This window comes from Talpa occidentalis, unplaced genomic scaffold (assembly GCF_014898055.3).
Source record: "Talpa occidentalis isolate TD23 unplaced genomic scaffold, MPIMG_talOcc4v2.1 talOcc4.9, whole genome shotgun sequence".
Taxonomy (NCBI): Eukaryota; Metazoa; Chordata; class Mammalia; order Eulipotyphla; family Talpidae; genus Talpa; species Talpa occidentalis.
In genome coordinates, this window is record NW_023605305.1 from 42209661 (window position 1) to 42226786 (window position 17126).

General features: G+C 43.5%; 1 protein-coding gene across 2 annotated transcripts in view; it reads left to right on the forward strand.

The window, feature by feature from the left end:
* The window catches only part of LPAR3 (lysophosphatidic acid receptor 3), a 62831-nt gene that overhangs the window by 8096 nt on the left and 37609 nt on the right, over window positions 1-17126 (forward strand). For both annotated transcript variants that reach the window (XM_054691455.1, XM_037498701.2), the window contains exon 2: window positions 13853-14609. In XM_054691455.1, the coding sequence (XP_054547430.1) occupies window positions 13874-14609 (736 nt within the window). In that variant the 5' untranslated portion in view covers window positions 13853-13873. The remainder of the gene's footprint in view (window positions 1-13852; window positions 14610-17126) is intronic.

Genomic DNA, 17126 nt, shown 5'->3' on the forward strand with positions numbered 1-17126 from the left:
GGTGTAGAAGAATCCCTGACCTTGGCCTATGAGTTGCCTGCAGCAGCCCCAGTCAGATCTGTCACTAATGTCTCCAAATACTGAGATGTGGAGTGGGGAGTGGAGGATTAGCCTTGACCGAGATCCCACTGTGATATATTATGAGCTTCCTTAAGGCAATTTACATCTTTATACATTTTTTTATGGAGGGTGGGGAGGAACATCTCTTGTTTTTCTCCTGCCTATCATGAACAGTGAGGAAATGTTAACTGCACAAGATGCGAGGAATCAGTGTTTGGGTAGATCCACTGTGACGGGACCAATGAGATTTGCCCATTATGTATGTGACTTTCCACATGTGTGAAGTCCACACACATCCATGGAGGGACATGTCAGCAAGGTCAGATTTCCATGGATTGCTGCTGCATCATTACCAATCTCCCCCATTATCACACCGTGTCCACCTAAATTTATAGTCCAGTAATTGAAGCCTATGACCCAGTTCAACTAGTAGACTCCATTTTGTTGATTGGGAAAGAAGAATGCTTGAGGAAAAGATATTTCTTCAATTGCACCCTCCACTGTGCTAGAAGTAAACCAGGTTGCTTGCTCGTCTGAGCTTTCTCCGCAACAGGCAAGCTGATTCTAGCTTGTACTGCTCTTTTCAATCATGTCTTTAGAGTTTTATTCTGTCATTTTCATTTGATTATATAATTTTTCCCCATCAACTTTTCTCAAAAAGTCTAAGGAGAGAAGCACTTACAACTTAAAAAAAAAAAAATGACCACAATCATATTATATTTCTTCTAGAGTCAGTAATTGTTTGCAAGAGGCATTAATGTCATTATGCAGAACAAATCTGCATGTTTCATACTCGTGAGGGCACAGTTAACTACCAGAGAGAGACTCCAGTGGTTAGTGTGGTGAAAACACCCTGGCCAGAGGATGCCAGCTGGTCAGAGTAGATGAATCTCTCCAGTTTTAGTTTTCTTCTCTGTGAAATGAAGACAGCTGCACCGTCTCACCACTCAATCAAAGGGGAAAAGAAATGTGAAATTGCTTTCAAACCTCTTCTGTGGTATATCAGTGAATGTATTCTGTTGGATTACTCTAAGATCCAGTATTTATAAGAAGCAGAACAATATAGTTAGGTTAAACATCAGGTTTCAAACTAGTTGTCTAAACTCCTCTTAGGCATATTCATCCGGGGCTAAAAGTTTTCGATGGAAACACAAATTTTTTAAATTATTTCAAACAACTCAAACATCAGCTAGTAACTCTGGACAGGGCAGTAAAGGATAGAAGACCCTGGCTTTTGGATTGTTATGCCAGTGAGGCACCCAATCTGAGGTAGGAGTTTTCTCCTTTGATCTCCCCTCCCTCATAAAGTTAGGTCCCACTCTCCAACACCCATGGGGAACAGGCTTGCCTTGAAGGTAACTGGTCCTGTCTAACTCCTCTGTACCTGGAAGCGGGCTGAGGGCTTTACTTTGGCTATTTCATTTACTTTTTCCCAGTAACCTGATCATGCAACAAGTTAGAGCTTGTTGCTCTTTTATGATAAATGAAATTGAGGTCTGAAGATGTTAAGTACCTTTCCTCTGGATCCACTAGTGATAACAGCAATAACACTCTGTGTCAGAGACTGTTCTAAGCTTCTCATTTAAATTTCCCAAAAGAGATTAAGAGTCCCATTTACTGATGAGGGAAGTAAGTCACAGAGAAGTCAATTGACTTGCTGGTAAGTAGGGCTTCAAATTCCGGCCAGCTGTCTCCAGAGGCCAGGCTATCAGTTTCCCAATAGCTTTTGTTGAAGAAACTCTTTCTCCATTGTGTAATTTTGTTGAAGGTCAGTTGATCATATATTCATTGTCTTATTTCTGGGTACTATATTCTGTTCTACTGGCCCATATGTCTATCTTTATGCCAGCATCATACTGTTTTAATTACTATTGCTTTGTAAGATGTTTGGAAATCAGGAGTATGAGGTCTCCAATTTCTTTCTTTGTTTTGATTATTTGGGATCTTTTGTGGTTCTTAATGAATTTTAGGATTGTTTTTCTATTTGTATAAAAAATCCCACTGGGAATTTCTTAGAGATTGCTCTGAAGCTGTAAATCACTTTGAATAGTTTAGGTATTCAAACAATATTTAGTTTTCTGATCCATGAACAAGGCATGTCTTTCTATTTATGTCTTCCTTGTGCTTTGCAATTTTCAGTATATAAGTCTTTTGTTTCCTTGATTGAGTTCATTTCTAAGAATCTTATTCTCTTTGATGCTATTATAAATGGGATTTTCTTAATTTCTTAATTTTCTTTCTGGAGTATTTTGTTAATGTACAGAAATGTGGTTGGTTTTTGTATATTAATTTTGTATCCTGCAACTTTACTGAGTTCATTTATTAGTTGTAATAGGTGTGTGTGTGTGTGTGTGTGTGTGTGTGTAGTCTTTAGAATATATTACATGAAAGTTCATACCACTTGCAACCAGATGTCATTTGTCATCTTTTCTGAGTTGATGCCTTTTATATGTTTTTTTTTTTTGCCTAGTTTCTTTGCCTAGGACTTCTATTACTATGTGGAATAGAAATGGCCAGAGTGGGTACTGTGGGAGCCACGCTCTTTAACTGTTCTGCCCTCCCTCTTATCTGCCAGTATTTAAACCAGAACTTGAAGCCTGTGTTCCTCTACCATACCCTCTGGTCTCTCTGCTGCCTCCTCCTTACCCTCTTCTGTCTCTCCATTTTGTTTCAAGCAGCAGAAGAGGGAAGTAGAGTCTTTGGCTAAGTTGCTGTGGCATGTACTCTCAGGCAGTGAGAAAGTCCTTCCAGGAATGTAGTTATTTTAGTGTAGGTATAGGGTGATTTTGTCATCTGTCCTTGCTAAATTGAGGTGTTAAAGTTCAAGCAGTTAAACTTCCAATTGCCAGCCAAATGTTCTAGAAACTGAGTTACCTGGCTTTCTGGGGAAGCGCTATTTAACATTTATTATTTCCTATGTGCCAAGCATATTCAGCAGTTTAAAAACATTGCTTAAATTCAGTCCCTTCAATGAGCCTCTATGGTTGCCGTCGTCAGTGTCCCTAGAGAGGAAAGGAAAGGCTCTGGGAGATCAGCCATGTGTCGGTCAGAGCCATTGCTGAAAGACATGAGCCAGCACTTGGCAGGTCCAGCAGATTCCAGAGCTTCTGCTCCTTTGTCCTGGCCACCCTGCCCCTCCCGTGTGTCACAGCCTGCCTGCTTTCCTTGACAGGGTTTGATCTTCTCTTCACTAGCCTCTGTTTTAAACACCCTGCTAAAATGTTTGATTCTTTCTTTGTTCTGACTGACAAACATCCACTCTACAATGGAGGGATGGAGACAGGACACCATAGAACAAAACAGAGGGAAAAAAAAATTCAAAAGAATGAGAGATGTGAAGCAGTGACAGGTGCATACAAGTGATGAAATCCTGCTGGGCTGGAATTATGAAGGCCTTTCTACCCTGGCATAGAGTAAGTTCTGTGCTTGTTCTCTGCTTCTGCACTCTGGGAGAGGCCTCCCAGGGGCCTCTGTCCCCTGGAATGTTTATCCTTGTCCATTAAATCCCTCTGTGGCTACATAGGAAATGGGTGTTAGAAAGTGTGTGCTCCTTGGGGCGAGAATGAACATAGACCTTTCTAGGCCAGCTGTGGCTTCCATGGCAGTGCGTAGAATTACTTAAAAACATCATAAAGCTGCTGGTGTCTGCATCTAGTTGGTTCCACCTGCCAGTTACCACATCCACATTCTGTGCTGGACCAAGCTCTTGAGATTGCCTTATTTCCCAATGTCTGTGGCTGGCCCACTTCTCTTTTCCTCTCTGCATGGTCTCTACTTTGAGGTCCTCTAAAACATGAGCGTGAGCAGGAAGATGCACTCTTATGGCTATCTTTACCATAGATGTGTCTTCCTTCCTGTAACATTTTATTGAGGGGACTTTGAGAAAGGTTGGATCCTTAGTATGATGTTCTGCTCTTTGAGGTCACACAAGCAGCTAAGTTTTCTAATCCTCCCCAGTCTGTGGGTATTCTCTGTTCTCTTCTATCTTTGCTTATAAACTTCAAACAGCTATTTTTTAAAATATTTATTTATGCATACAAGAACTGGGGTGTAGGCCAGAGGTGCGGAGGAGTGAGAGGATTCACTGGAGACAGAGTGGGGAGCAGAACAGGAGGACTGACAGCAATACACTGCTGTGGGGAGCAGCGGGTAAGACAGGAGAGGTCTGCTGCGCCATGTGGGTCACCTCCCTGGCCAGGGATCAAACTTGTGCTTTAGTGGCTGCTGATAGCTTGATAGTGCTGACTTTAGCCACTGCACCCCAGGGAGACCCTACAAACAGTTCTTGCCTGAGCTCATCTTTTCTTGCAGTGCCCGGAGCAGCCAGTACCTGCTCACGGTTCTGTTTCTTCCCAGTACCTTCCCCTGGAGCCACAGACCTCTTAGGCAAAGAAGCCCCCAAACATGGTGGCTGGAAGAAAACCGAAGTTTATTTTTCTCTCTTATGAACAGTCCTGAAGTGAGAGGTTAAAGTTCAATGGCTTTCTTCCATCTCATTTCTCTGCCCTTTGCTAGGACTCCGCTTCTCCAGCTCCCTTTGTTGAAAGACTGGTTTTCCTTATTTCCAACCTGCCAAAGACCAACACTTTTGGTTTACACTCTGTTCAGAGGTAAATCCACTGGTCATGCACTTGTCTTTCACAGCGGTGTCAGGGAGTTGTAAACATGTCTAAATGTCTATTGGAGTTTCTGCACCTTATCACCTCCTCGATGGAACTTCCTTGAACTGTGCGTCTCTAAGAAACTTCCCTGATCTGAACACTCGATTCTGCCTCACAGGCCTGTTTGTGTTCTAACTTGCAGGAAGATGAAAGAACATGAGGCGCACACACTTGTGGTTTAGGGCTAACCTGGAAGGAACACACTTCATTTATGCTCACATCCCTTTGGCAAGAACTTCCTTACGTGGCCACCCTAACTACAAGGAGACTGGAAATTGGAGTTCATTGCTTTGTAAGAAAAGATAAATACAATTTAACAGTCTGTGCTATAGAACTTTAAGATGAATAATGATACTGGGGAATAATTGGGAGAGAAGTCCCAGGGCAATAAACAGTTATAGGCCCGTGAGCTAGAGGAACGGCTGTGAATTTGGTCTCATAGCACAATGAATAGGACTTTTTAGAAATGCCATCTGGGCATCTGGGTCCCTGCTTTGATGCAGCCTAAGTCAAATATTTGTTAGGTACCTAGTACTGGGCATCAATGCACAAACATGGGGAAAAATCTGCTCTAGCACTTAAGAAGCTCACAATCTGGTGGTAAAGACTTACAGCACGGCAGAGAATGTCTATAAGACAATCTTAGGGGATTTTCCCTCCAGTGGCTAAAAGGGAATTAAATGTAGTCAATGAAAAATCTATTTTAGGAAAAATCACTGTATGTTTTAACATTCCCATTGTATAGATTTGTATAGGTTCCCAAGTCAAAAATTGCTTCTGATTTCCCCCAAACTTGTTTGTATTTATATTTGAAGATTTTGAAGCACAGGGCCTTCCTGGTAGCCTAGGGGTTAAGTCTTAGCACTGTCACCACTACAGCCTGAGTTCAATCCCTGGCCAGGGAGGTGACCCACACATGGCGCAGCAGACCTCTCCTGTCTCATCCGCTGCTCCCCTCAGCAGTGTAATTCAGTAAATCTGTCTCTTCCGTTCCCCACTCTGTCTCTGGTGAGTCCTCTCACCCCCTGCACCTCCAGCACCCCAGTTCTTCTACATGGAAAAAAAATGTTGGAAGAGCAGAGGTGAAGCATGCTAGAAAATAAGCCTTTTGATGAAAAAAGAAAGAGCTGACTTCTGATGGCTTCCCCTCCCAGCACCCTGAGCCCTGAATTTCGTTGTCTACTCAGGGACCCTGTCTGGCTTGTGTCCCTAGGGTGTGAAGGTTGGCTGTGATTATTGCCTCTCTACCAAGGCTGCAGACTCCAGAGCCTCTCAGAGAGCTGCTCTTATCTACTGCCCGCCATGACTGGCTGTGCCACTATAAATGCCACCTTGGTGGATAGACTGTGGTGACCCCCAAAATGTAGTCTTTGCAATGCCATCTGTGTTGCTGTTGCCCCAGAGGTTACAGTGCTTCCTTGGCTTAGGTATCACTGAGCTCCCCCTTGCCCCCTCACAGGCATCGTAAGGAAAAGTCTAGTGCTTCCTTCTCTCAAGTGTCTGGTTTCAAGTCTGGCTTATCATAGGCTCAAATTAACATTTAAATCCACATTATTTATTCCCTTGTTGTACATGACTGGGAACATAGATAGAGCTGAAACCCACCTTGGATGAATTAAAGAACAACTAGGAGGAGGAGGTAAGGCAGACTCCATTATAGTCCTCTTTGTTTGATAGAACTCTTGTGACCATGGGTCAGTCACATGTTTACTGAATCACTGCCTGTGTGTAGAGAAATTTATTAGAGTTCAGGTACATATAAGGGAATGTTGAGTGCATCGAATGAATTGTGATACTGGACCATATTCTTGGGAACATAACTTATTTCTCTTTCCTTCTCAGAGTTGTTATATTTAGAACCAGAAAATGTTGTGTAGATCTTTTTAAAAGATTTAAGAAATCCATAACAGATTATAACCTTCCCAGAATTTTTTTTCTTGTATTTCAGTGTATTTTAAATGACATCTGTCTTAGAGTTCCATAGGAATGAGGTGACACAGTCACACTAGGAAGGAGGATGTTAACTAGGTAACTAAAGGGATACTCTTTTTTTTTTTACAGATTTTTTTTTTTTATACAAGAACCAGGGTACAGGCAAGAGGCGTGGGAGGGTGAAAGAATTCACCAGAGACAGAGTGGGGAACAGAACAGGCAGATTGACTGAAGTACACTGCTGAGGGGAGCAGCGGGCAAGACAGGAGAGGTCTGCCACGCCTTGTGGGTATCTCCCTGGCTGGCCAGGAATTGCACCCACACTGTAGAGGCTGTGGACAGCTTCACAGTGCTGCACTCAACCCTCCGCGCCACCCGAGGACCCCGAGGGATACTCTTTATAAAAGGAAGACACAGTTTGTAGAATCCATCAAGAGATGGTGTAGTGCCCAAGAGCTGGGAGCAGCAAGGAGTAATGAACATGACTCTACCTGAAAGCTGGAGAAGAACAACAGAGGCTTCCTGTAATAGAAGCGCCCTAACAGGAGTAGAAGTAACCACATAACACGGCAATCTGGCAAGGAGGGAGCCTCACCCACCTCCCTCCTGCCCATCTCTTGCCATACCTCTCAATGGCATGAGCTGGGGGCCCAGGAAGGCTGTGGAAGCAGTCCCTAGGTTCCTGTAGGGTACAGAGACAGAGACATGGAAGAAATTGGAGAGGGAAATTGGAGAAACTGCGGGATGTGATCAGGCACAGCATTCAAATGCCTCTTATATGCTTTTCCATGACCTCACTACCTTTACACAGATGTGCTATTTCACTATCAGACAAGGGCAGAGTGGGTGAGGGTGGTAGAATAGGCAGGGCCATGAACCCCCTACTTTAGCGATGAGCCCTACTTCCTGCTCGAAGCTTAGGATTCCTTCAGGAATCCCTCTGACTTGTTTGTTTAGCAATAGCAGTGCTTGTTTTTGGAACCTCTGAAGCCTTGCTTAGGAGAACTGTTTCCCACTACAGCCACGTGCTTTGAAAATGTGATTTTCCTTTCCATATAGAGTTTTGGCCTTCATTTAGGCACTATCTGGGGACTGGTGTCATCTCTGGAAGCATGCCTGGGCCACCACAGCTCACTGCTGACCGATTACTTGTCATAGCCCAGGATTATTTAGAATAAACTTCTGCAGAATGAGAAGCTCTTGAATGTGCTTCTCGGGACTCAAGGTGAAGATGGAGAGAGAGTGAGTAAGGAATAATGAGTAACTTCAAGGTTAGGTTAGGACTAAAAGTTTAGTTATGACTAAACTTTTTCCTCTTGAAAATTTTCTAACATAAAGACATCTTATTTTCTTCTCATGGGAAGTCATTTGCTGTGAGCAAGCACTTTGAGATTTCTCAAAATACATTTCACAGAGCGACAGGGTTGTTTGCACAAGAATCTCTCTTTTAGCCATGAATGGCCACGATTTAAATTTTGGCATTCTCTTCTCCCTCAACAGTAAAGCTACAGACATCCCATTACACAATGGTCCAAGGATTGCTTGCTCTTTCTGTAACAGACCATATGGAGTTATATTACATATAAACATTAATTTTACCATTTTGATTAGCAGTTTTGCTTTTATAAGGGTCAAGGGGCAAAATGTTGTTGCCTTCTTTCTAACCTAGTGAATTGGATGAGATTAAATTTGCTTTTATGAGGGTCAAAGGGCAAAATGTTGTTGCCTTCTTTCTAACCTAGTGAATTAGATGAGATTAAATTTATCTAAAAGGTAAAGCAAACACCATTAAGCATTAACATTACATTTGGATGAACTGAGTCAGAGAATTTGCCGACCATATGAAATCCATGTCTTACTTTTATTTGGTTTAGTTTTGTATGTTTTTGGATCTGCTTTCCTGTTTAATCAAGAGGCTTAAGACAGTCTTCAGTCATCAGTGACATCCGGGGAACAATACATTTGATGACAGTTGTTTACTAAACAAGTCTTAGAGTAGACGCTGTGTGTATATACCCTGGGCTCCTGTAAATTCACCCACCTGATGGAGAAAAATTTGTAGCTGAACCAGCTGACACACAGCAGGCGATCCTCCCTCGCTCAAGGGCCTGCGAACGTGCACTGGCAAAATTATCCTGTTTATTCTACTAAGCTCAAGCTGCAGTTTTCCCTGCATGTCACCACCTCTGAGATGAATGAAGATGACTTGAGGCACGGAAGTTTCTCTGTTTCTCAAGTGCCCCCATTGTGTGCCTGCCCCTCCTCTGTATGACCCCTGCTTTGAGACCTTTCGAGGGCCTAGGTGTATCAGAGACCTTATTGCTATGTGGAGAATAGAGACTCTGAATCAGAACAATTGCATGTACCTGAGTTGATCTGTCCTTCTTAAGAAACAGAAGTTGAGTTCAGCTTTCTTAAGAGAAGTGGTCCAGGGCCTCCCCTGGTGGCGCAGCGGTTGAGCTCTGGGCTGCAAAGCTGCCCACAGCCTCTGCAGCACCGGTTCGATCCCCGGCTGCCAGCGAGGGGCCCACATGGCGTGACAGACCCCTCCTGCTGCGTCCACTGCTCCCCTCAGCAGTGTATTTTGTCAGTCTACCTGCTCTGCTCCCTACTCTGGCTCTGGTGAATTCTCTCACCCTCCCGCGCTTCTGACTGTACCCAGTGCTTGTATAAATAAATGAATAAAAACTTTAAAAAAAAAAAAAAGAGAAGTGGTCCAGTGTATTAAGACAAGGTAGCAGATTGTAACAGCCCTACGGGTAACAGGCACCTCCAAAGGAAATGAAAGGTTCACTCAACAAGATTTATCCAAGAATATCAGAGAATATAGAGTAATATACTCTATTACAGACAATAGCCGTTCAAATTGAATCTCAAACAAATTGTTACTCCTCTGTGTATTTTATCATAACGAATGAAGTAACCACTTATGAAACATGAGAGCCTTATTTATTTTGAAGTTATTATAGTAAATAACATTTTTCCCCTCTTTAATATTTATTTAAAATATTTACTTATAGACCTGTTTTATATTTACAGGAAAACTGAACATAGAAAGTTCCCATAGTAACCCTCCCCTACTCCTATTGAGTAGTGGGGTGGGGGGGGTTACTACTAACATCTTACATTAACTTAGTACATTTGTTACAATTAATGAACTGATAGGGATTTACTGTTATTAGCTGAAATCTCTGTTTATTCAGATTTCCTTACTTCTTACTTAATGTCCTTTTTTCTGTCCCAGGATCCCATGTGGAATTGACATTATATTTAAAAGCTCGTTTTTTTGGTTTTTTTTTTAAACTTTTAAAAAAGATTTATTTATTTATTTATACATGCAGTGGGTACAGTCAGAAGCGCGGGAGAGTGAGAGAATTCACCAGAGCCAGAGCAGGGAACAGAACAGGCAGAGGGACACGGCAGGAGAGGTCTGCGCGCCATGTGGGACCCTCGCTGGTAGCCGGGGATCGAACCGGTGCTGCAGAGGCTACGGGAAGCCCCGCAGCCCAGCGCTCAACCGCCGCGCCACCAGGGGAGGCCCCCAAGAATTGACATTATATTTAGATGCAATGTCCCCTTAGCTTCCTCTTAACTGTGATGGTTTTTCATATTGTCCTTGTTTTTGATGTTCTTGATGATTTTGAGGAGTTCTGGCCAGCAATTTTATAGGATGGAACCCCAGTTGGGATTTGCCTGGGTTTTCCTGATGATTTCACTGGGGTTTTTGGGAGGAAGATCAGAGACCCATCTAAATACGTCACATCAAGATTACAGACTAGCATTAGGATCTGCCACTGTGACGTGGCCTTGCAAACCTGGCTGAGGTATGTTTGTGAAGTTTCTCCTCACAAAAAAAAAGGGGCTCTTTCTTCTCTGTTTCATTCCTATCCTATGGAGGAGGCAGTGACTATGTTCAGCGCACACTGTGGTAGTGGAGAATTCTGTTGTCCTCTGGAGGGGTGGAATTATTTGCTTCATTTGTTTGGAATTCTTCTACATTGGAGATTTGTCTCTTCTTCCTCATTTATTATTTTACTCAGTCAATCATTTACATAGTATATACTCCTGGGTGTTCATTTTATATTTTGGGTTTTGTTCAACATTTATTTTGTTGCCCACATTGTCCTAGCATTGTCCAGTAGGCCCTCCTTTGAAGTTATGTTCAAAGAGGAGTCGTAGTGTCTGCTCTCCATGCCGACTGGAGACAGGCCTCTATTGTGGGGAGGCCCTCCAGGCCACCCTAACTTGTCTGCTGCAGTAAAGCACCTTTTTTAAAAAAAATTAATTTAATTTATTTACATATACTTTACATCATTGATTATTTTTGTACAATTTTTGCTTTCTCCTCTCAGGGGTTTGCTTTCTCCTCTCCCCATAAAATTCCCTTTTAAGGCTGGAAATTCCACTCCTCACACCTCTCAGGAAGCAGGGTTGGGGGCCAGGTCGACAGAGGGAAATGAAAGAGTTGCAAAACCCAAATTAAAGAGTGTGCAGAAGAAGAATGTAATAACGCTCATTTTGGGTAAAAGGTTAGGGGGCATGCAGGCTTGTGTACACAGTGGTGCTTTGCTCCATTCCACATTTAACAAGTATTTACTGAGAGCCCCTTACATTTTGGGGCTTGTTTCAGGCAGTTGGTGGGGGGCAGGATGATAGGCCTTAACAATAGAAAGCCCCTGCCTTTCTGAGTGCATGGGAGTATAGACCTTAACCCCAGGCAGATCACAGTGAGAAACATGTAAGGAAAAAATAAGCAGGCAGAAGTGCAGCAGGGAATGGAGAAGTGGTCACTTAGAGAGTGGTAGGGAGGGGACCTTGATGAAATGACATTTGAGTGGAATGAAGTAGACAGATGAGCCCTGTGGGTGTCTGTGGGAAGAGGTTTCTGGGAAGAGGGCCCAGCAAATACTAAGGTCTTGAAACTAATGGCTGAGATGAACCTCAGGGATCATAGGTGGATAGAAATCTCCCATACTGCCCCAATTTTGCCATTAACGTGAATTATTAATAAGAACTCAGTGAGCAAACATGATTGCTTATGCAGGTGAGGTCTCTTTAACAGCCATTAGAGTACCAGCTAACTGGACCTGCAGCTCTCCTCTGTCCAGGGTTTCCAGAAAGGAGAAGGTCATTCTGCATTTGTGGGCCACAGGAAGAAAAAATAAGCCAGCACCAATCGATGTTGTTTTGGATGCATCTCGAATCTTCCTAGGTGAGAGAGGAGAGTGTTACTGAAAGTTGGCCGAAAGACCAGCAGCAACTTGTTTGGCAAGACGTAGCTAGAAATAAAAGCTGCTTGAGTGGTTTTCAAATGTCTTAATTTTCATAATTGTTTCCATATTATGGGCCGGCTGGACATTTTTTCAGAGATTCAAGTTTGGGAGAATCTAAATGAAAGCTTTGCTCGTGAAGTTTTCATTTGGATTCCACATATAGACTTTCTAAACCATCATTTTATGAAGTCTTAAATTACTGAAGTTTGAAGTTGCGGTAATAGCTCCAAAGTTTAACATCTTTTGTTTCTGGGTCAGAACTATTCAAACCCCTAAACCTTTTGTATTAAAAATAAAAGAAAAAAAGAGAGAGCGAGAAAAAACCAGCTTGAGATTGGGCAGAATTAATTTAGCAATGTTAAATTCGTCTTGAAATTGACCTTATTGAGGTTTACTTCCCATAACATTTGAAAATATATTTTCAGAACTATGCCTTCCCACATGTCTCAGGATTATTAAAACAAAGCAAAACAGAACTCCAAAGCTATTTAGAATGCCCCCATTTTAAAAGAGTGTGTGTGTGTGTGAGAGAGAGAGAGAGAGAGAGAGAGAGAGAGTGTGTGTGTGTGTGTGTGTGTGTCAGAAGACAATCGTAGAAGGTCATTTGATTGGATCATTCTATTTTGGTAATTTGGTTTTGAAGTATGACTATAGCGTTTGGCTCTGCCTGGTGTTTTGTTTGTCTCTATAGAGAGAGTGTAGAGTTGTAGGTCACCATGAGAGTCCTGATTAGGATCCAGGGTCTTCCCCTACTTCTTATGTGACCTCAGGGAAGGGTCTTCAGTTGCCTGGAACTGAAATGCACGGAATCATAATATCTACCTCACTGTTGGGAGGTTCAATGAGATTCTCTATAGTCAAGCACCTGGCACAAAGTAATCACTCAAATATGAGCAATTAAAAATAGTCATAATGAAGTAGAAATATTAAGTAACTAATCTAGGAACACGTAGTTCGTAAGTGAAGTTCATTGTCATGTCATTCCCACCAATGGACTGCTGAGTGTCTAGGCCTACTGGATCTCTAGTTCTCCAGAGAATTAAGTGCAACCTCATCCCTTGTGAGGGAGCCCGTGGGCATTCTCCCCAGAAGCTAGATTTCCTGGCTGTTAGTCCCAGTCTCCTTTGATTAGACCTTTATGTCTGTGACCTGACCACTGTGAGTAAGGACACCTCATCATCCCACTGAGAACAGGTAGGTCCCACCTAAGAGTCCCAGCCCAGCCCCTCATTGGCGACACTCCCTTACTCTTGGATCCAAGATGACTTGTCCTGATACTCCACTTAGGGGTATATTTTCAGACATGTGTTCCTAGAACTTGCCCTCAATTGACAGGTATGTTCTGATATCGCCTGAGGTTGGATGTCTGTGCAAACTCCAAATCTGTCTGTCGCCCAGAGGCCTGCCCTTCTACCACCTGCTGTGTAATGGGAAGACATTGATTTGAAGTGATTGGGTCAGAAAATTCAGTAAACAAATTCACTTTGGTACAGTTTGTTTTAGGAGACTCCAAGGAAAATGTGAACAAAGAGATAAAGAAGGGGTGTTGAGACCAAAGTCTCCAACACTGAACCATACACTAAACAAGTGAGTGTTGCTGTTGTAGCTTGAAACCGAAAGATGGCAAAAGGAGAGTCAGGAGTGGAATCAGAAGTGGTAGAAAATTGACCCCTTGGGGAAGCATTTTGTTGTGTGAAGAGTAATTCAGCTCTGTTCTTAGTGTGGGGCACAGACAATAGTTGTTCATGTGAAATAAACGCTGTGATGGGAGGTCAGAGGTGAGTGTCCTGGAGAAGGAAGAGTTATAGAAGACCTTCAGGAATAACAACAGTTGGACAGAAAAAGGGGCTTAGCAGTGGCAATTGGTGTTTTAGTGAATGATCTTGCAAACTGTGATGTTTGTTTCTTCTTTACATTTCTTTCTAGGATGTTCAGTTCTTCTCCACAATGAATGAGTGTCACTATGATAAGCGCATGGACTTTTTTTATAACAGGAGTAACACTGACACTGCCGACGAGTGGACAGGAACGAAGCTGGTGATTGTTTTGTGTTTTGGAACGTTTTTCTGCCTGTTTATTTTTTTTTCTAATTCTCTGGTCATCGCAGCAGTGATCAAAAACAGAAAGTTCCATTTCCCCTTCTACTACCTGTTGGCTAACCTGGCTGCTGCAGATTTCTTTGCTGGAATTGCCTATGTCTTCCTGATGTTTAACACTGGCCCAGTTTCAAAAACTTTGACTGTCAACCGCTGGTTTCTCCGCCAGGGGCTTCTGGACACTAGCTTGACTGCCTCCCTGACCAATCTGCTAGTTATTGCCGTGGAGAGACATATGTCAATCATGAGGATGCGGGTCCACAGCAACTTGACCAAAAAGAGGGTGACTCTGCTCATTTTGTCCATCTGGGCCATTGCCATCTTTATGGGGGCAGTCCCCACACTGGGCTGGAATTGCCTCTGTGACATCTCTTCCTGCTCTTCCTTGGCTCCCATTTACAGCAGGAGTTACCTCATTTTCTGGACTGTGTCCAACCTGATGACCTTCTTCATCATGGTTGTGGTGTACCTGCGGATCTACATGTATGTCAAGAGAAAAACCAATGTCTTGTCCCCACATACGAGTGGGTCCATCAGTCGCCGGAAGACACCCATGAAGCTAATGAAGACGGTGATGACTGTATTAGGTAAGAGGAACCACAGGAGCCATTATTTCCATTCATTCAGCAAACGTTTATTGAGTACTTACTAGCACCTACTGTATACAAGGCACTTACAGGTACTTAAGAATGCAGTGAAATAGAATGAACATGAGTGCATTCCTATGTGTCTGGACCTGACACTCAATAGGGGAAGACAAAATAAGTATTTTTTTTTTAAAAGATCTATTTATTTATTTATACAAGCACTGGGTACAGTCAGAAGCACGGTAGGGTGAGAGAATTCACCAGAGCCAGAGCGGGGAGCAAAACAGGCAGACTGATGAAATACACTGCTGAGGGGAGCAGTGGACCTGGCAGGAGAAGTCTACGCGCCATGTGGGACCCTCACCGGTGGCCGGGGATCGAACCGGCGCTGCAGAGGCTGCGGGCAGCTTCACAGCCCAGCACTCAACCGCTGCGCCACCAGGGGAGGCCCGACAAAATAAGTATTCTAATGGAGATAAATACAATTTTATCATAGACCTTATGGTGAAAGTTTAGAAAGTGGGATGATATTAAGTCTCATGGAGAAAAATTAAGCAGGAACAGAAGGTTAGGAGTGCTAAACAGATGTAGTTCACCCAGGTGCCTTTTTAGAAAAAATGTGAAGGTGGTGCTGTATGAAGAAGAATTATGTGGGTAACTGGGGAAGGAAGCTCCAGGCAGAAGATTCAGTAAGCATAGGAGCCCTGAACAGCAAGGAGACCAGTTGTGACAGAATGGAGAGAGCAAGGGAAGAGGAGGAGGAGAGATGTAGGATGGGGGCAGGGGGCAGCTTATATAAGGTCATATAGCTACCATAGGGCTTTGGCTTTTTTTTTTTTTTAAGATTGATTTATTTATACAAGAACTGGGGTACAGAGACCAGAGGTGCGGGAGGGTGAGACAATTCACCAGAGACAGAGCAGGGAGCAGAACAGGCAGACAGACCAAAGACACTGCTAAGGGGAGCAGCGGGCGAGACAGGAGAGGTCTGCCAAGCCATGTGGGTTTCTCTCTGGCCGGCCGGGAATCAAACCCGTACTTCAGAGGCTGCAGACAGCTTCACAGCATGGCACCCAACCCGCTGTGCCACCAGGAAGGCCCGGCTTTGGCTTTTCTGTGTGAGATGAATATTGGAAGGTTTTTAACAAAAGAACAATATAATCTGACTTACCTTTAGTGGTATGTCTCTGGCTGCTGTTTTAGGAAATTCCTGTAGTAAAGCAAAGACAAACGCAAGAAAATTGGTTAAGAGGGTATTTAAGTACTCAGGAGAGATGACAGTAACTTGGACGTCAGGGCAGCTGGGAGGTGATACTGTGTGGTGGGACGCTGGATATTCTTTGAAGGAGGAATCTGACTGGTTAGGGGTGAAGGAAGATGAGAGTTGGTGGGGATGGTGGGGAGTGTCATCATGAAGATGAGGAAGATTGAAAAGGATGAGGTTTGGGAGAAAGGTGAGGAGTTTGCTTTTGGAAAGCTAAGTTTAGGATCCCACTAGACATCTGAGTGGTTATTGAAACCAGCAACTAGATGTATGAATTAGGAGTTCAGGATTTAGGTCCAAGTTGGAGAATTTTTGAGAATCATTGGGAGAAGAAATGATATTTTAAACTCCAAACTGGGGGCCTCCCTGGTGGTGCAAGGGGTTAAGACACAGCACTATGAAGCTATCGGCAGCCACTGCAACACGAGTTCAATCCTCAGCCTGGGAGGTGACCCACATGGTGCAGCAGACCTCTCCTGACTCGCGCCTGCTGCTCCCCTCAGCAGTGTATTTCAGTAGATCCTCCTGTTCTGCTCCCCACTCTGTCTCTGGTGAATCCTCTCACCCTCCACACCTCTGGTCTATACCACAGTGCTTGTATGCATAAATAAATAAATCTTAAAAAAATAAAATAACCCCCCAAAATAAAATAAATCTACCATGGAGGTGACTCTAATAGAGAAGAAGACCAAGGAAGGAGCCTTAGGGCACAATGGAAGGAGTGTGGGAAGGGAAGGAACAACCAGCAAATGAGCCCCCACAGGAGTAGCCAGAAAATTGGGAGAATATGGTGGCCTAGAGGTCAAGGGAGGGAAGCCTCAGGGAAAGGAGTACCAATAATGTTAATCCTCCGCAGAGATAGAGTCACACAAGGTCTTACTGGATTTAACAAAGTAGTTCTTTGGTGACCTTGAGAAGAGCAAATGTGGTGTAGCTGAGAGCCTCACTGGAAGAAAAGGAGGAGAAGCTTTAGGACAATGAGTTTGAACAACTCTGAGGAGTTTTGCAGATGCGTTTGGCATGGTAGAACTTCCCTTCATTTGACTTTCTCTATGACAGATGGCCTGGGGTCCCCCAGTTGCAGTGTTGGGTCCCAGGTGGAATTTGTGACTTATGGGCAAACGAGGACTTCTGTAGTTTCACAGACCTAGCTGTCTGTCTTAGAGGGGCCATTTCTCAGGGAGGTAGCTGCAGAATGGAGACTGCTAGAAACTGAGGAGTATATCCTTTGCAAATCTTCATGTGAAGGAATT